The sequence below is a fragment of the Scomber japonicus genome, chromosome 6 (genome assembly GCF_027409825.1).
Source record: "Scomber japonicus isolate fScoJap1 chromosome 6, fScoJap1.pri, whole genome shotgun sequence".
NCBI classification, from domain to species: domain Eukaryota; kingdom Metazoa; phylum Chordata; class Actinopteri; order Scombriformes; family Scombridae; genus Scomber; species Scomber japonicus.
The window spans coordinates 477,952-499,473 of NC_070583.1; the positions used below are offsets into that span (position 1 = coordinate 477,952).

Sequence of the window (21,522 nt, forward strand, 5' to 3'; positions counted from 1 at the left end):
ATAATGATCATCTTGGATTTTGAGGTTGGAGATTCCAGACTCAACTGGAAATCTAACTATTTTGATAATTGATTACTTGTTTTGAAGAGTGAACAAAAAGAAAAGAAATTCAGATCTGATTCCAGATTTTCTGTTAATATTTTCCGGTTTCATTAGTCCTCTGTGACAGTAAACAGAATGTGTTTGGATTGTGGACTGTTGGTTGAGACATTTGAAGATGTCACCTTGAGTTTTGGGAAACAGTCATTGGCATTTCACCCTTTTCTGACATTTTAAAGACCAAACAACTAGTTGATTAATCATGAAAACAATGAACAGATGAATGGATAATACAGATAATGATTATTTGCAGCTCTATGTAACACACACAGTTCCTGCTGTTGGTTGCTGTTGTTGTGTATGAACACAGGCCTGACAGACAGACCGAGCTGCAGTGATAAACAAAGCTGCACTCACTGTCCTCTGTGTTCCTGGGGCAGGTAAAGGAAAAGGCTTCTCTCAGCATAATTACATGTTTCTGCATCTGTCCACCAAAACACTTTCCATTGTGCGTTTGTGTGCAATCCATCCATCCATCCATCCACGTCTCCAAAACCAAACCTGTCCTGCTAAACAATGTAGCTCCACCATGTTGCTACAAGTTTAGTCATTAATATGATGAATCATTATTTTCTGAGTCATTGAAGTTAATCATATCATTAAAGAAATCAACCTCATGATGAAAAATCTTTGGCAGTGTTACCTCGAATGGCACAAACAGCTCTGTCACAGTAAAGGCTTCCCACTCCTTTCACATTAAAATTCATTTATAATGAATTACATGCAGAAAGAAGCTTAATAAAGGCAATAATGTTACACATAAAAGAGCAGGGAACCGTTTTTAATGTGTAATGGTCAAATTTAGCTGACATCTGATCTGATTAGTAGTGTCAACAGTACTGATCCGGTTTGGATTCTCAGTTCCTGGGATCAGCATTTTCAGGTATTATGTATTTCCACTAGATCAAACAAAAGTATTCTTATTGAGGATAATACATCATAGTTGTCAATATAGCTAAAATACTACAAATAATGTTAGGGTGCTAGAAGTGTCTTCATTTTACTCTACATGTTGTTTTTTGGGGGGAGGTTTAAGGTTTCACAGAGACTTTTAATCTTGGATTGGATGATGTCATGTAAAGCTGATTGTTCCCCAGTTAACAGCTAAATGAAAGCTCTTTTTAAACAGCAGAGAGGGAGAAGGGCCCTCATGGCCTTTTTGAGGAACGAAATGAAACAATGGCTCGGTTTCTGGCCTGAACAGATTATCTCACTCTGGGGTCAGCAGGCTTGGAACTTCAGTATGTGTTCACACACTCTCACACACACACACACACACACACACACACACACACAGCTGCTGAAAGCTTCTATAAATACTCTTCCTATCAGACATAAGCCACTGTGAGCTTTGCCATTGGCTCATCCAGTTGATGATAACAGCTGTCTGACTGGCTTGCTTGAATCTCTCACAGTCACGTGCAGCCGAGACAGAGGTGAGAGCTTTATGAGGAAAAAAAAGGTCTACATTCTGAAGCTGTGATTGGATGCAGTGATCCAGCATGACATTCATGGCAGAAGAGGAGATGGTTGCTAGTCTTGTAAGAAACTTCATTAGCTCAACATGCAGATGTGAGATGGGTGTTCAGATTTTGTGGCATTAAGAGCAATACCTAAGAAGCAGAATTTGTAGACAGAGGAAAAGTGAATTGCAAAAAAACTCTGTATTGCTGTGGGTTTCAGGTCAGTGTGTCTTTTTATAGGATACTGGAGTGGATTGTTGGTTGGACCTAATGCTGAATGGGTTTTTTGCTTTGTAGGTATGACACTGGTAAAGACGGCTTCATCGACCTGATGGAGCTGAAGCTGATGATGGAGAAGCTGGGAGCTCCGCAGACCCACCTGGGTCTCAAGAACATGATCAAAGAGGTGGATGAAGACTTTGACGGCAAACTGAGCTTCAGAGAGGTGGGAGTGATTTTATATATCAAGGTCACACATCATGGTTCATCATCAGCTGTAAATACAAAGACCTACTGTACATGAAATACCCACATATGCAGCACTACTGAACCCTGTATGTGTGTCAGGGACCAAGCAGGTAGACAAAGGACACCGGTGTAAAAAGGAAACATTTTTAATTAAAGCCAAAAATCCAAGAGGGTTACAAAAGTAATTATCAACTAGAAAAAAAACAAAAAATGGGCCCAAAAACCTGAGATCAACTAAACAATAATCAATCTAAGGCTTCAGTGTAAGGCAACACAATCAAAACTAGCCTAACTAACAAGTGAAACACAGGGGTGATATACAAGTGGACTAGTCCAACACAGACACATAAGGGGGACACTGACTAACAATTAAACCCTCAAATCATCTATAATAAACTAAATTAACCAACTAAGTTAACTCAAACCTATCTACCAAGAAAATAAATAATATTTCAAAATAAATAGTCCATTAACAAATATAACAGAAACTTTAGGCTCTGGTGTTTTTCCAGCCTTCCCCTCTTCCCCATCTTCAAGATGGCTGCTTCCCACTTCCTGTGGGCGGTCCATAGGAGGCTCTCTTTCCGGCCCTTTGTCAGAAAAGACCAAAAGACAGAATGTTAACTAAATTGTGTTCATCCAAATTAGAAAACAAAACCTGTGTAATGAAATAAAGTGTACTATGTGAACGCAAAAGACTATGTGTTATTTATCTGAAAATGTTTGTGTAAAGAAAAAGTAAGAAAAATGACTAACACTGGTGGACAGCAACTGAAGCGGCCACCACAATGTGGAACACACACATATTAAAGATAATAATGGCTTAAGTTTAGACTGTTGTCTAAAGTTCAAATGTTAATGTGTGCAGCTGTGCAGCAGATGGCTATAAAACCTGTACTATAAGTGCACAGCATGCTTTAAATGATACTGTGTTTCCATGTATGTTAAAATAGTCATTTAAGATGATCCACCTGTTACAACCTACACACTGGACAGGAACAGTTTGTAAGCTTAAAAGAAGTCTTGTCCAGAGCTGGTTTACCAACCAGACAAAGGGTTCAACTGCCTCTGGACCCCAGGCTCTCAGGGGCCTCTACGGTTTATTTTAAACTGAACTGATAAAAGCTTCAGCATGGCTCCTCCATCATGAGTGCATTGTCTGGTAAAATGGCCTCAAGTCAAATTCAGATTTGGATATTATTTTGGCTTGCATATTGAACATTCTTAAAGACAGTGTAAAGTGAATTCAGACATTTTCTTCTAAACACATTAAATAGGTCATAAATGTATTTCTAAAAAAGGTGTAAAAAAGCATTTCAACCATTTAGATTTGAATTGTGGAGCTAGACTTCACACACTGTGTTTCCAGATTTCTGTGTTCAGGATTTAGTAGGCGGGTCTGAAATCTCCGCCGCGTTAAACCCGCCCCTGCTGCTGTTGCAGTATAAATACATTCAGCGCATTAGCCTCAGTCGTTTTCCAGCTCGCTCTCGCGTTTTGGATAGCAGCAATTAAGGTAATTTTCAGCTAGCTAACTAACTAGTCATGTCTCCTCCTCGTGTGTGCATCTTCACTGGAAGTCTGGATTTTTGAGCAGTCCGTTGTGTCTGGTTAGAGGGGCCGTACCGACCGCCTCCCTCCCCGGCTTACGTCCTCTCGTCCCGCCGGCAGCAGGTGCTACTGGCATTACGTGTCCGCCACCGACCGTCTCCCTCCCCGGCTTACGTCCTCTCGTCCCGCCGACAGCAGGTGCATATATCACCGCCACCGACCGTCTCCCTCCCCGGCTTACGTCCTCTCGTCCCGCCGACAGCAGGTGCCATCATCACCGCCACCGGCATTATGTGCCTGTCAGAGAGTGTAAGTAACGTTATGTGCTTATAAGTTATAATACTGTACATTTAGGCAATTAAATGCATTTTGCTGAATGTGCAAATCCTGAAAGTGATTTTACATCATGCACCCTGTCATGCCCGTGTAATGTTAGCATGCATGTAAACGTGACATAATTTGGCCGTATTCCCTGAGCATCATCCATCTGACAACACAATGATAACCGACAGGTAATATTTTATGTGCACCAATATAGCTATGACAAGGAATTATATGTAGACTGAGGTTTTACGTTTGTGTGTAATGTAAAACATGGACCGAGGGACACCTAAAATGAGCGTCAAAGTGGCTTCCGAGGTACCCACGAGGTATGTTGTATGTATGTATGTATGCAGTGTTCATGATGACAGCCTAATGTCTCTTTTCCTTATTCCTGTTTTCTTTTCCCATGTACAGGTCTCAGTGTCTTCCTCCAGCATATCTGGCAGCCACTGTTCCTGTGACTTACCTTGTGCCTAGACTTGGGCGGTATATATATTTTTTTCAAGCCTTCATAGCTTCCAGACATTTACCTTGGTGTATGGTATTTATTACACATTTCTGGAGACTAATTTCCGTGGTGACTAAAACATTTGAAATTAAACCACTATAACAGTATGAAGCACTCAGAAAGCACCTTGGTATACTACAACACCTTTATACCGCCCAAGCCTACTCCTGCCTCAGCCAATCTCAGGACCAGAGCTCCACCAGCCTCCATTGTAAAAGAAGTAGGTTGTGACACACACAAATAAATCATTACTCAATAATACATTTATTTTATATTGGACACATTTTATAAACAAATAACAATATATGTAAGCAATAAACTATAAATAATAAAACAATCTAAAGGGGAGGTTTAAAACCTGTGTATTCCCCATCTTCATCAGGGTACTCCTGATGAATGCGGAGGACAACACAGGAGGGGATGACAACCCGGTTGTCCTTTCCCAGGTATCCCCAGCACCAGGACACAAAACTCCTGTAGGCCAGGTAGCGAGAACGCCTGTAATAAAAAATGTAGAAAAATACTTTGATTTGTATTTTTATGTATGTTTACTTTTGGTATGTTGTCCTCTGTGTAATCAAATTTGACACTGGAGCTGTCTTTCACAAAACATTATTGACATGTGTTGTCTTTTAGAAGAACCTATCTGAAACCAAACTGAACTTATTTGTTTGATTGATGTAATAAACAAAAAGCCTTTCCCTCCACATTTTTGTCATGTCTTACAGATTGGGACCTCGGAAGATGAGTTTGATTCATCAACCTGCAGTCTACCTCATCATATTGGCTAAATGGATGGACAAGAAAATGGACAGCAGTTTTTTTATTCCAAGGAATTTCCACGACCACACAGCTACATTTACAGAACTAATAATAATAATCTAGTGATTGCTTGTATAAATGTCCAATCATGTGCATTCAGATTATACATCTATATATCAAGGTGATGTACATGTTGGTTGATTTACTATGTAGTGAAAAACAGCTCCAGAATGAACTAGTATTTATCTGTCCAACATGAGAGTTTATATATAGCTCAGGAAGATGAAGGATTAAAATGGATACAGTCAAGCATCACTCATGTGCTTTAAGTGTAAATGAAATACACTGTATACATTAGTCAACTATAATATGATTGTATAAATGATGTAAGTTTATTCCCGGGTACTAAACCTTACCTGTCTTTGAAAGGCATGTCATTTGATCAACACAAGTGTAATTTATAAATATCCGAAATCAGTAAAACAAATATTATATTGTCTATGTTACCCAGATCTTTCCTTTTCCGCCAGTGGTCCATGGTCTGCCTGATAAATGTTTAGGGCATTCTGCAGGGAGTAGGGGTTCAGGCAGACCGGCTCCAAGCCTGGATGAAGAGTCATGCAGCGTGGCTCTTCAGGCAGCTCTCCACATCTACTCTGAACCTATAGGAATATGTGTAATAGGTGTTTTAGTGCTAGACATCTAGTATGCTGCTGCTTATGTATTCATTATTTGAATTATTATTGTGAAAAACAGTTTTCATTTACATACAGCATTCAGCTCCTTGCAGCAGACATGTTCAACCTCTGTGGGCATTGTTCTGCATTCTCCACATGTGCACCTGCACAAGTACATTTTTAATCACAGTGTGACAAATGTTAACCATTTCAGTTGTCAGTTCAGTATGAAGCCTGGTTCAGCAAAATGACCTAATCAGTTGAAGCATATTGTCTTATTCAGCCTGTGTGTTATAATGATGACATTCAGAAATCCACAAATTAATCAGAAGACAGGTAAGTAACTGACTAAGTGAAACAGGCTAGTGTTATATTTAACTTTTTTGTAGTCTAATTAGTTACCTAATGCGTTTCCCCACATTTGTTGAATAGTGTGATCTGAAAAAACGAGTAAAATGCCTCCTTTCAAAGCTGGACAAACTGAATTTACTTGGGTTTACCACCCACTACACTCTTAGAAACAAATACTAGTACTACCTTTATTAGGTATAAACAAAAGGAGTAATTAAATTAACGAAACAGTAATAAAAATCAAGTGTTTAATCTGTGAACAGACAAAACAATCACAATTCTTCATTACATGAAACCCTAACGTTTTTAGCTAGGCTATAATAGTCAGTGGGAGCGTAACTCGGTTGCTAGCTCGGCGGCTAACTCGGCTAACTGTAGACGGGATCATCCCTAGTCAGTAATACATATTGCTAACTTGCATAAATAGGAGACATACATTACCATTCTGTTGCAGACTGTGAGGCACGAGATTGTGCATGTTCATTGTCTGACTCCGAGTCAGTGTCTGGCTCTGATGGCTCAAACATGTAGGGCTGGGTCATTGCAATGCTGTTAGCGCTAGCGTCCATTGCTACTGTTGCTATGTTACACGGAGGTGGCCTCCTTCCGCGCGTGGGTGTGTTTCCAGCGCCTTCAGCAGACACGCCCCCAGTGTTTGACAGCACAGAGAAGTGCTTGATTTTTCATGATTTTAAAAGATAATTTTACATACTTAGACAATTATGTCTAAGTAGACAATTTTTATAGCATTCAAATTTGGAAGGATGGTTAATAACACATCTGTCTGTGATGTGACTAACTCAGAACACAAATACATTTTCACTTTACACGGTCTTTAAATACATTTGCATGGAATTATATGATCTTGGAGGAGGGGAGTGACTGTAGCCTGAACCGGGGCCCACAGGTCAATATTTTAATTTTTAATTTAAGAACATGTTCACAATTTGAAAAGTCTGTCTTGAAAAAACATTCACAATAAAGGCAGATGTCACTGATTTAATATTTTTATTAAATTAATAAATAGTTTGTCTATAAAATTTCAGAAAATATTTAAAAATATTTGTAACCCACTTGGATGTTAAGACTACAAAACCCATATATGTGATTTACAGGTGTACTTACATGTTGTTCCCTCAAGGGGGCGCTTATACACTGGTGCGCCTGTTATGTTGAGGGGGCTACGTGATCTCTTCCTTTTCACTGCAGCAGCTCTCTCAACACAGTAGATGTGCGAGCATGCAAACAACAAACGAGCATTTCCTGGTATGAAACAGCAAAATGGTCATACAAGTCAGATGAATGTTCATGTAACAATGCTAATAAGTTGCTCTTTTAATAGAAGTCCAACTGTGAGCGAGAGGAAAACACCTTCTGTCAAGCTATTAATGATGAGAAACCGTTTAAGTGGGTTATAGATGAGACACAAACACTAATGAACCGACCCAGGTAGTAGTAGTAATGGTAGTGAACTCTTGGAACAGATGCAACACAAACAACTATGTAATCATAAGGAATACATGTGGATTAAAGGAACAATCAGTAAACTAAAGGACATTTCATTCTGAGGGTTTCCATTTCCATAACGGACTATTTCTGTTGATTTGTTATTTTCAATTCTTTTCAAAAGAATTACAATATTGTCTATTATTGTGTATATTGTTTGAGGTGTATATTGTGTATATTGTTTGAGGCAATAAATTGTTACTGTTCAATCATACATTAATTCACTCCCTGAATTAGTAAAGACAACTGCTCATCGGACCTAGATAGATGTTAGTGTCTTATTACTACTTTTGATTGACACTGAGGACCCTACAGTATGCATTACAGTTTCCAAGGTGTCCAAGATGATATCAGTTGTAAGACAAGCCAACCCTGAACCATCATTTTTGCTTGAAAATGATCAAATGATTATTCACTTATCAAAATAGTTGAAGATGAATTTTCTGCTGATTGACTGCAGCCAGAATCAGAACAAAAGCTGAGTTGAAGAATTACTGGTGGTCCTCATCCATCTTCTTCTTCTGGGGTGATTTCATGTATTGAGCATCACAGATCCAGCTGGTGTGCAGGTGTTGTTAACTAGAATCATGATGGGAGTTTTGCTCCACGTGATGTTAGAGTGTGGTGAAGCTCTGGTGGACACAGTAAAGACAAATGTGCAGGATGACTGTGGAGATGTGACCTGTAGAAGTGACTGAATATCTGCTAATCTTCTTGCAGTTCCTGCTGATCTTCCGCAGGGCAGCAGCTGGCGAGCTGCAGGAGGAGAGTGGTTTGATGGCATTGGCCAGGCTGTCTGAGATCAACGTCTCCACTGAGGGAGTGATGGGGGCCAAAGACTTCTTTGAAGCTAAGGTATGATGACACTTTGTACGAGGGTTGTAACAGTAAATGTGATTTGATATGCTCTGTGACCCAAACAGTTACTGTCAAAATAGTTGAATAACAATTGTTCTGGAGCACATGTTCCACCCAGAACGTTTTAGCAGCTGAAATGAAGTGAAGCACTTGCACTTTAGAGAAGTCACCTTATTTTGATTCTTAGCCTATTTATTGATTCTTAGCTTATTTATTTATAATACTTATTTTAGAAAATCTTACAATGTCTTGCCTTGTATCCTCTTTTTTTTATTCTATTTTATTTTAAGCGAAACATTATTTAGTTTTTATGTATGGAAATGCATGAGAATGACCATTAAAGTGAATCTGAACTTAACTGTAGCATGCTCATGGATGTATGCTAGCTGCACTAGCCAAGTTAGCCTGGTTACCTTGGTTACCCTATAGTGTTGCTGCCATCAGAATGACACAATAGAGCCATAAATCTGACAGAGTGCAACATTGTGATGCTTTATTATCTATGTAGTAGTAATCAGATAGTGACTGTACAGTTTATACTGTGAGGTCTGTCAGGAAATGTTGAAACATACACATGTAATCCAATCTGCCCAGTCCAAACATAACATTCTTATTTCTCTTTAACTTAATAACACTTTATGTACAATTATTAAGTATTTCTTGTATTTTTTTTTTTACTTTTAGCAACCATTCAAATGTTTCAATTCAAAATATTTTGACTTTCCTTTTTTATGAACAATGAGTCCAAACTCTCCACAGAATAAAAGGTTGATCTAATGCATAGATCTGATAAAGCAGATGAGCTGCTCTCTGAAGTCATGGAAGTGTTTACATAAGTAATGTGAAATATATTTCATCAGTTAAAGGGGCTAAATGCGATTTGAATTTCACTGCTAGACGTTGCAGCTCTGGACTGCGTGCAACCAAAACAAAACTAGCTAAGGGGTACATCCCCCCCCTTTCCGCTCGCCTCCCCCTCCGTCCGCTCCTCCTCCTCTACCTGCCTGTTTTCAGTGAAGCACTTTCCATCCGTGATGAAACAGCTGACTCAGGACACAACGGACCGTTGTGACGTCAAGTAACGAAGTAAGTAATACAAGCGAGAGTAACGTATTAGTAACGTATTTCTAAAGTAGTGTAACAGTTATTAGCTTTCCGATGCTAACGTTAGCTAACTGCTAGTAGTTGAAAATTAACAAGCTGAACATAGTAGCCAAGCTAACAACTTCACATTGATCATTTCTGTTGGATTTTATGAGCACTGCTGGCAAACAGACATTTGGGTTTTTGTGCAATTGTGAAAATATTGACCAAGATGTGTGTTGCTAATGTAATGTAGCCAGAGTCTGGTTCATCAACTGTCTCTAAGGTAGCTAATGCTAAGTTTGTTCCTTATAAAATTATAATGTTATATTATAATTGTTGCTGCTCTCTTCATAACTGATAGTTTGATTTTGGTTTTGTTAAGGGCAGCAGTAGCAGCATCATGTCTGCTGAGGCAGCGGCAGAGTGTCTGCCTCCTCAGAGGAGCCGGTGTGAGCTGCTCAGATGAGAAGAAACAGGTTTGTATCATCTGTTTCTATCCATTTGAAGTCAATTGTAAAATATCAACATAGTGTGAAACGCTAGTTTTTCCAGTGTGTCTACATCATGATTTACTTTTCAGTGTACGTGTTGTTCATCTTTTACAGAGCCTGCCTCAAGACTTGACCCTGGAAGGAGCCTTTTGGACCTGAGGCCAGGGCTGGTTTCTGATGCTCTGATGATGCAGCAGGGCCATCATGATGCTCAACTGCCATGCCATACCTACCTCTGACATCTGCAGCAACATGCACCCCATATTTACAGGAACATGCATCATTTAGAGATCAAAGGCAACTCAGTCCTGTTCAGTAGACTCCTAACATGTTTAATTAATCATTTATAATAATTTATGTTCAGAAGTTATTGTTTAGCCTATTATTCATTAATGAGTAAACACATATTCTTCAAAAAATGATGTGTGGATCTGCTTCATTGACTAATAACAGAATTGTGAAACACCGTAAGTTTTCTGTTTTGTGGTAAACAGTACATCAATTTACATTTCACTTGTGTATGGTCAGCGATTGAATTACACTCTAAGCAGTAGTGGACTAAGCCAGTGTTATCTACAGTGTTACAAAGGATAATGTTGAAATGGATGAAGCATGAATATAACCTCAAATCATGTCAAGTTTATTGGTGAGCAGTATTGCACAGCTTTCTCTTCTTGCTGTAACCATCTGGACAAAAAAAGGTCAATTGTATCTGTATCTGTACAATCTACACTGAAGTTGAAATGAAAACTAAACTCCACTGTCGTACACATTGATGTATTACAGTTCTGTTTTAACATCTCAACTGTGGTTTACTGCCCCTTCAGTTTATAACAAACTGAAGACAATAGATCAAAAGCAAATCAAATTCAGAAACAATAACAATAATGACACCATGTAAGGTTTATGATCAGTAGTGACAAAGTAGCAGCATGCAAAGTGTAATTCAGTATGGTTTGTCTGCTTTTGTGGCGCCTGCTGTACTCAAAGCCACTGATGAGGACAGGACGGAGAGTCTGAAGAGGAGCTCCTGGTGTTATTCCTTCCATCACACAGCATCTGCCAGTCTGCCATATTGGAGTAACTGCAGTATTGGGCATTATGACCTGAGGAATGTAACCTGTGTATAACATATTTCAGAGCTTTAATCTAAACAAACCCAACATGACCAACAATTCACACATTTAAAAATGTCAGAATTGCTAAACTGTCAATTACAATAAACTTCTTCAGTTATAAAAACACAAGTAGTTGTCAGACCAAAATGTCTATCATCTTTATCAGAGTAACAGTCACAGTATTTCATCACCAGTCCAACAGCCTGTTTATTATTTTTAGGACAAAAATATCTTACTTTCCATTTAGTCAAAAGTTTCTGAAATAGCGAGGACTGGTCCAGTGAAGCATGGTTAGCATCATCATCATCTTCTATGTACTGCCCTGACAGTATTACAACTAACATTACACAAGCAGGCCATACATATTTTCATACTCTCTTCTCTCCCTTTGTGCTATAAAATATGCAGACAGACATAAAATGTGCTATACACAGCACTAGTCGTAAGCATTCCTATTCCTTCCTCTGTTACTATTTTATGATGCTTATTGCTAACGTTAGCCACATGGCTACCAGCTCAGACGTATGACGGTAGCTCGCTTAGCTTAGCTTTAGCTCGTTTGTGGTAACAGCAAAACAAAACCGGGACCAGTCTGAGTAGAACTACATTATATCCAGCACTACAGGAGTTACACACAGTCCGATTATTCGTCTTTGTCTTTCTCATAGAGGAACATAAATTTATAACCATCTTACTCACTGTGGCTGCGGCTAACGCCAGTATGACACACACACACACACACACACACACACTTTATATTCTTTATGTTTGAATGCTAGCTCGCTCCATGGCGGGATCATCCTTATGTTCCCCGGGTCCTATGTTCCCCGCTTTGTATGTGACCGGGGAACATAGGGATGATCCCGTCTGCAGTTAGCTGGGTTAGCGGCCGAGCTAGCAGCCGAATTAGCCGCCGAGTTAGCCGCCGAGCAAACCGGGGAACATAGGTATGCTCCCCTCCATGGCTATCATGAAGCTGAGCTGCAGCTCAGGCTTCGTCCTAAGACTGTCAAATAAATGAACATGATATGCAACATAATGTCTAACGTTAGTCTAACACTAACTAAACAGATATGTGACTGTATACACATAACGTTACTTACTGGTCCAAGAGAAGAAGAGCTAGCTCCGAGTCAAAATGTATCCCTTTTTCTTCTCGCAGGGCTCTCCACCTCGGAAATGCAAGGCCAATGTTAACCCGGGTCTTATTCCTCTCTTTATTGGAGAGTTTCTTGGCAACTGAGCGTGGTCTCTTCATGGGGTTTTCCTCCGCCATGTCGCTTTCGCTAAGTCCGCAGCCGGTCCTCAGTGGTTTGATAGGGGGAGTGGCATTACGGTCCCGGTTATATAGGGGGAGTGGGTTAATGGTTCCGGTGGAGGAGAGGAGGAGGTGGCTCACATGCACTAACATGAACGCGCGGCCGGCCCGGCTTCCAAAACAAAGGCTCCAGAACAACACACACAGAGGGCGTGTGACATAACTCTCTACTCCAGATGTAAATACACCATTAGTGGGTTACATAGCAAAAATAAAATTCCTGAAAGCTAATAAAGCTGTATTTCGCATATAGCCCCTTTAAATCTGATGAAAGTGGAAGCAGCCATGCAGGTCTGTTTGGGATTTAAGGAAAGTCTGTGTTTATGGGAGGGAACACTGTTGTTTTTGTGTGCCACCAGATGCAGGCCCTGTCTCTGGGAAGCAAGTTTGAGGCTGAGATCCGAGAGGAAAAAGAAGAACGCAAAAGACAGGAAGTGGAGAAAAAACAGAGGCAAGCTGCCTTCAAGCAGCTGCAGTCGACTTTCTGCTCCTGACCCTGTAAAGGAAGTACATAACAATCCTGAAGTGCGCATTCAGTGTTACTAATTGCAGAAATATATTCACACTACTCATACTTGAACTTATGTCATCAGCTCAGAATTTGTCACTTTATAACAAAGATAGAAACATGCATTAAAGTAAATACTCACATATATACTTGAAAATACCTCAAAACACGTCACAGGCTAGGTTTATTAATATCACATTATCTGGAGCTGTTCTATACAAACACAAGACAAAACCACTACTTCAGACACGTAAGGAAATATTTAGTGAACTGTCCAAATTCATGGAAATATCATCAGTTTATTGTGTTCATCTGTGGATTTTTTCTTCATGTGTCCCTCTGTACAAGTACTGGAATTTCGCCTCAAAGGAATTTTAGTTTGTTTAGGCAAAGTGAAGCTGTATTCAGTCTGTTCTGCACTCAATACCTACTGTATATGTTGTGTTAGATCACTATTCTGGGTTTACTGTACATTTGTGTATTGGGTATGTGAAGCATTTTTATTGTCATGTTACAGTCATGGTTTGTGTCAGATAATCTTGTTTCATCTTGACTTTGTTAACACTATTAAACTTGGTGTAAATAAATGAATGTGAACTCTACAGCCTGCAACATGATAAAGATAGAATCATAATAGAAACATGTATAAATAACAGTATAATAGAAGAAGTACATCACATAGTGTGGAGTCAAATGAAGCCTTATGCAAGTTTGACCACTGACTTTGACTCTTGGATCAGTTGTTAGTTCCAATAAGAATTTGCCCATATTCAGATTGCTTTTCATGAACATCATGCAATCATAGAATGAAACAGTCTGAAGTAGCTTTTAACTGTAGGACTAACCGTAAGCTTAAAGTTACACTCTCTGGTTTTGTTATGGTGTCTGAAATCATGAAATGTCCACTGAAACTGTGAACTCAAGTTTCAAAATCAGGGACATTATCTTTAAAGATAGTTAAAATAATTCTTCCTGAGAGTGAGATGAGAAGATTGATACATTTGTGTTAATGTTAAGTATGGAGCAGGAAGTCAGGATGTGCTTGTGCTAGCTTAGCATAAAGACTGGTGTTTAGGGGAACATAGCTAAACTAGCTCTGTCCATAGTTCAAATATAGTTACCAACACTTCTAAATATCACACATGAACAATTGCATTAGTTTAATCTGTACATAAAGTGTACATGTAAAAATCACACACTGTATGTGACCAACCTGCTAATTAGAGTTGAGAAGCTGTAACGCTAACCCTGTACAGAGGGACCAGGTGGATTAAGAAATAGTTACATCTCCCCCAAAAATCACAATTACAAATCACAAATGTGTGATAGCAACATGTTAATAAGTGAGCTTTAGCAATGTTCAAGTTGTTGGGGATGTTTGTTGGTGTATTATTGTTACAATCTTTATGCTAACCACGTCTACATATGTGTGTTATGTAACACACAGACACAAGTTTCAGGTTGATCATCTCATCTCATACTCTGAAGAAAAGGTGTATTTGAATCAATTCTTTCAATCTATAAGAGCTACATTAACTCATGATTGACTCTGTGCCTAAACCAAGGTCAACAACAGACTGAATTTAAAGGCCATTTAATAAAAGCAAACATTAAGATAAAAGTTGTAGGGGCAGCTTCCATTTAAGCATGCTTAGCTGTTACACCAGAGTTTCGTAACATCTCCTGGCTTGTAAACCTGTTTTGAGGACCCACATTCTCATGACCCAGCTATTAGACAGATGCTAAGTTGTCATGTGAATTTGTGTATGGTGTACTTTAATGTTCTGTCTTTTAAGAGCATGCAATGCATGCACAACACATACTTTATATACAGTAGAGATTCTGATATATTTTAAATTAGTTTATTTTTATGTGAAATTGATCAATATTACAAATCTACCATCTGCAGAGCAAAGTGACCACAGTGATCCACAACATTACATCAATGGTCAGCATTGTTTGAATCATTCATTTTAATTAGACACCTTGATGTGTCATATACTGTGACATAAGGATTTGGTTGTAGAGTGTAGTTTCTGGCTTTTTAAAGCATTTTCACTGCAAGTTTGAAAACAGTACTCCGATGATTTAGTGTTACTCTTCTATAAAGTAGGAGAACTTCAGAAACACAGCTCAGGATTGGAAGCAAAGGGGGGAAATGGCTAGTCTGGTCCTGCTAAAGTCACACCTACTGTACCCACCTATGTCCTCTAAACCTCACTGATTAGCATGTTTTTTTTACATTTTGGTTTGTATGCAGGTGAAACAAACAAGATACATGTTAAATTTGAGATGAGACGGTGCCCTGTAGATCATACATCTGCTGTCATATTCTGCACCTCTTTTACAATATTATACCAATTTCAACAATAACATCCACTGGTCAGAGATACATGTACATCATAATATGGACATTACATACTCTCAAAATGCTGTTTCATCACTGAACTTTAGAGATGTTGGTAGCTGTATGTTTAAACTTTGGACAGATCCAGACTATCTTTCCCCCCTGATTCCAGTCTTGCTAAGCTAAACTAACCATGTCTTGAATCCAGCTCTACATAGAACACATAGACACAATATTGATCTCCATGTGAACATATCCTCTCCTCAGTGGGAAAACATCACCTGGGTGCAGCTGTTTTTCCCCCTTGATATTAATGTAGAGTAGTGAGCACTGTGACTAAAGTTTAGAGGGACAGTGCTGCAAATATGCAACACATCCACTATATGGCAAACTTAAAAGATGACATATCTATGTCCAGAACATGCTCTATCCTAAATGTGACAGCTGTCTATTTCACTTTCTCAGCCTTGTGGACAGGAACATATTTGGGGTTGATGTGCAGCTGTTCTCTAAGTGAAATTAATTATTTTAATAAATACACAGTATGATAAAACAGAAAAATATAGTGTGTATATGTATTAAATGTTAAATGTATGTCATCCACATGACTGTTTGACTACTTGGAATCAACTAACTGAAGCTATGACTCAGTGAAGGCTAAGAAACCCTGACTTAAGCAGAGCTTATTGTTAAGTGCAGTTCATGTATCTGGCCCTTTATTTACTCTTGATTAATATATTTAAGTTGTAGCATGATCTAGCTGTCATATAACAAAACTACTGTGTGTATCACATACCTTCTTGGGTATTTGTTGTGGAAACTGACATGTATTTTTTCATAAATAAAATAGTATATATTGATATTTGTTTGAGCAGAGACATATAAGTTGCTAATTATTAAAAAAAATAGCTCAGTGAAATATATTTTTAGGGACTTGTAAAGATGTTGTGTTGTTATATCAGAATGGAAAAACAACTTTGATTTGATTGCAGTAAAGGATTTAAAATTTGAATGTGTCTCATTATTCATAAAGCGTGTATGGAAGTATCATTGTTCATGTATGTGCACAGTTGTAACCTCTGAATGAAATCTGAACTACTTCTGCTCAGGCTCACTGGGCCTCTGAGCTGTGAGGCTGAAGAAAATGGCATGCATACAAAAGACTATTCTAACTGTGTACCATTTTAATATATTTAATCTATTTAGGTTATTTAGTTATTTCATAAATGCAAAGCTCAGTCAGGATCAACAACTATACCTCTACAGTCATCTGATTGTATGTTGGTTGAATGTTGTTTTGAACACATAAATGTTTGTTTCCATCGTTTGAGAGTACATTACACTGATTTACATTCGTTCCCTGACAACTTACCCTAACCCCAAACCTTACCATAACCTTCACTTAACGCTAACCTGCCCTCAACTTCATTCTAAAATAAATTACATTATGGAAACTTCCCCAAAAGGGAAGCGAGTCCCCACATGTGACTGTAAATTTATATCTCCACACCATAAGGAATTTACACACACACACACACACACACACACACACACACACACACACACACACACAAAAACAGTAGCTATTCAACAACAACACACAATCAAAAACTATGTGCTTTTTCAAAAAATATGAAATATTAACCTGTTCAACTGCATACTGTCTATCTCAGTACATATCTTGGTCAAAAGTATTCAGTAAGTAAATGTAAGGCTCAGTAATCTGAATCAAAACTGTTTATCATTGCATTTTCAAACCCTCAAATAATGATATTGCCATTAAAAACCATGTATTGTAGCTGCTATTATTCCTCCCACTGTCTGTGCATTGTGTATGTTATTCTAATGCTGGGATACTGCCTGCACCCTGGATGTATATGTTGCTTCACTTTGCTTTATGAGGACCCATAAATGATTTAGCAACATATACATACAATCCTGAAGGTCTTTAAACTAGGTTTTCACACAGGGACCCTTTTCAAAATAACACTATTTTTGACCACTTACCGACAATAATGAAATGGATATTAGTGACTTTAACCTCCTGAGACCCGAGCTTTTGCTTGGTGTGCATTTTTAATGTCTCCTAGATATTTGGGACCTGATAAGTACAAAAACTAAGCATAGTTTTTGAATTAATTGAAAGTCCCAATGTCCTCAAACATCTTGATTAGCAGTGTCATAGCTTGTTTTAGCTTAAATTAGTCTAATTTGTATCAAACTACAAACGTTATTAAGTATAAATAAACATAATTTTGCTTGACATCTCATTTTTATACAGATTTTACACTGTATTGTGCCATTACTACCACTAGGTGGCACAAAACGTGTGTACAAACGAGGACAACAGGTCAAAGTAAAGCAGAATGAAGTATAAGGTCCAGCAAACCCAAAATGTAATGTCCCCATATGAGGACAAAGGGTTGCAGGAGGTTAATGGTTATTGTTATATTGTGTCTGATGAACGTGTACAAGCCATCATCACCAGGGAGCAGCATTGTCAAAGTGTCTGTATTCACATTGCTGTACAGTGTCTGTTATCTCCATGATAACTGTGATGAGATGAAGTTGCGTATTATAATAACAGTCTGTCTCACAACCAAGCTTGTTTAGAAAATATTTATTTCATATAATGTACACTGTACAAAGGCACTGAAGCATGTGAGACACAATGGTATCTCATCCTTCACAATCATACTTTGTGGAACATTTCCTCTCTTTTGTCTGAAGTTGTTACATGATTTCTTTTAAACCATATAGATAGATAGGAAAATACTCCAAATACAAACATACATTAACTACAACATATAGACCTTTTCCCCCTAGCTTTCTAACTCTGCGCAATCTAGAAACATTTATTATTATACAAATTGAACATAATATGTTTAATCTTTGCTTCACATTATGATTTAGACAATGATTTTTCAAAGTAAAGGCATAAATCTACAAATCAATCAGCAGTCAGTATTGTTCTATCAGTCACTACTGAGCCACAACTCATTTCATATAGGTCAGGCTAATATTAGATAGCTCACTTTAAGACATGGATGTTTTTGTTCCAAAGGCCTCTGATGAATAATCTCAGCAGTTTAATATTGACAGTGGATTTACAACCATTAATGGGTTGATGTGATTGTCAGCTCATGTTGATAGTCTAATCCATCAGTTGTATTGCAGTCTGCTCAGCAACATCAATGCCCTTTTATATTGATGACAGTACAGCCATTGCATTCTGTCCCTTCTTTATTGGTACTTTCTCTTTAGTATATTTACTACATAACACACTATACATGCCATACCACCTCATTCCATATTCAGTTTTACAGGGTTGGCGCTGAGGTTTGTCAACTTAAAAGTTTCATGCAAAGTTTAAATTCACTAGTGTAATGCATTGTTTAACCCTCCTGTCATCCTCCTGGGTCAAATTGACCCCGTCTGTTTGACTGTTCCTTCTTTCCTTCCTTCCTTCCTCCCTTCTTCTTTCTTTCCTTCCCTCCTTTCTTCCTTCCTTCCTTCCTTCCTTCCTTCATTCTTTCCTGGAGGGGGGGGGGGTTAATTGTATGTTTTAAGTTTCTCAAATTGCATGTTTTTCTGTTTTATGTAAAGCACATTGAGTTGCCATTTTGTATGAAATGCGCTATATAAATAAAACTGCCTTGCCTTGCCTTGCCTTCCTTCCCTCCTTCCTTCCCTCTTTCCTTCCTTCCCTCCTTCTTTCCTTCCCTCCTTCCTTTGTTCTTTCCTTCCGTCCTCCTTCCTTCCTTCCTTCCTTCCTTCCTTCTTTCCTTCCTTGCTTCCTCCCTTCCATCCTTCCTTCCTTCCTTGACTGGAGGACAACAGGAGGGCTAACTACACTACTTCAATAATTAAATGTGATGAAGTCCACAACAGACAGCCTCTTGGTTCTGTTTGTTTTAGTATACTATGAAACATACTGTGTAGTTATATATTACCACACAGTGCTTCAGTAGCAGTAAAATGAGATGTGATGTTCTCTTCTTCAAGTGTCTCTAAGTTTATTTTCACTGTGTAATGAAATGAACTGAAAGCAGTGGCTGTCTAGAAGACAGAAAACTCATACAACAATGCAAAACACTATGATATGGTCCTTTAAATAAGACATCAGTGAGGATAGTCAATGATGAAGAAACTCAGAAGCATGCAAGTGCATGACCTGCCAAGTACTGACTTCACTTATGAAAATGAATAAATGGAAAACTGTAATTTATCACTGCTTCTCATAACACATACCTAGCATCAACCCTGTAATATCTTCTCATCATTAAGCCTACCATTATTGGTCCTACCCCATAGTCTGCCTCACTACCTGTTACCTATAAGCAGATATTTGTGTCAGCAGGTATTAGACTTGAATGTGGTATGTCCAGTGGCGTGCACAGACTTTTTGAAGGGCAGGGGCGAAAAGAAAAAAAAGGGCACATACAATACGTTCTCGCCACTGAAGAGGGCACTTTAGTGCATGTTTTGCCACCCAAGAGGGCAGTTTAGCGTGTTTTGCCAACCAAGAGTGCACCTTAGCATGCGTTTTGGCTCCCAAGAGGGCAGTTTAGTGTGTTTTGCCAACCAGGAGGACACCATAGCACCCATTTTGGCTCCCAAGAGGGCACTTTAGCGCGCGTTTTTTTAAACAAATGGGCCACGAGGCGGGGGGCGACCGCCCCCTGCCCCCCCCTCTTGTGCACACCACTGGGTATGTCCAAATGTGTAGTTCAAATTTCAATTGTACACCATACATGGTTTGATTTTGAATTTTTATCCATATTCTTCATTTCTCTGTAAAGTTTGGAGACTTAATGAAGATATGTTTGTGGAATTCAGTTGAATTATTCAATTTGAAAGAATGTAGATTTACCAGTTCAAACTGTGATGACATAATTCATTCAAATTCAGTTCAAAATCAGATTATTCTTTCTGAGACATTATACTAAAAACACAGATTCCACTGTTTGAGCTGTTTCCATTCATCCACAGATACATCTATGTGTATTTGGTTTCCTCAAAGACATTATGTGTAATAGGAGCTTTACAATGATGGTTTTCTACTTAAGTAAAAGTTTTTCTTTGCTCACCAGAAGGTGTATATCTTTGTCTGATGTTTGGTGCTGGGCAGGTAGTGCACTATAGATTAATCAGAGCTGTGAGACTGAACCAAAATAGTAAATGGGCCTTAAAACCAAAACTGTAAGCTAAAAAAAATTAATCCAGCTCTAGAGTTGGATTGTTCTCATCATCATTAATGAGCCCTTTTTACATTGTATGTTATCATTTCATTCTGTGTTAATAATGAAGTATTGATTACAGGAGCTTTAACTTAATTTTACATTCATTGTGCCACCACAGTGGAACTGAACACTTTAAAATATGGTTTGATCATACTCAGTCCAGTTTCAAAAGCCTTCATAAAGTTAGGAATATTGAAATTTGAAGACATTTAAGGACAAGTGAGGAAAATTACTTTCAGTTTTAGGTTGGTTCACCAAAGATCTGTGAACATGGGGAAGGTGCTATAAACATGACCACTCAAACAATCAGACAGGTTGAAAACAAACTGACAGGTTGTACAGATTATATACACAACTTTATTTAGAGAACAGTACAGCACTACTGTGATGATTCTTTGAAACTATTGGGTATTTTTAACCTTTCATTATCTTTTTTCCATATACATTTGGCTAACCTGAAGGTTTGTTTACAACGTCTTGTCGTCTGACCATTCATGTTTTTTGGCTCGTTGGATCTATTTTAGTGATTCATAATGTTTTGAGAACTTTGCAATTAATTTGGGACAACAATTTTATCAGTGTTCAGAAGCCATGGCCAGAGCCACAAAATAATCTAATTTGTAATAAACAGTAGTTTATTTGTTCACACTCAATTACCAGAGTAGTTGCCCACTGTTGGACAGGTATTCTAACTAACACAACTGGCAGTATCAATAGGTGGGAAGCCATTGGTTGTTGTTCTAGGGACTTCAGCTGATTGGCAGGAGAAATCTGATTTTTAATTTCAAATGACACAAATTCAGATTTACCACATTGAAAGAAGTTCCTGATGACAAAAGTATGA

At 38.4% G+C, this 21,522-nt stretch overlaps 1 protein-coding gene across 1 annotated transcript in view; it reads left to right on the forward strand.

Moving 5' to 3' along the window:
- Positions 1–13,074, forward strand: part of efhd1 (EF-hand domain family, member D1) — a 41,069-nt gene extending 27,995 nt beyond the window's left edge. Inside the window, exons 2-4 of the mRNA XM_053320433.1 lie at positions 1,860–2,007; positions 8,430–8,564; positions 12,940–13,074. Of these exons, the coding sequence (XP_053176408.1) occupies positions 1,860–2,007; positions 8,430–8,564; positions 12,940–13,074 (418 nt within the window). The remainder of the gene's footprint in view (positions 1–1,859; positions 2,008–8,429; positions 8,565–12,939) is intronic.
- The last annotated feature ends 8,448 nt before the right edge of the window (positions 13,075–21,522 follow it).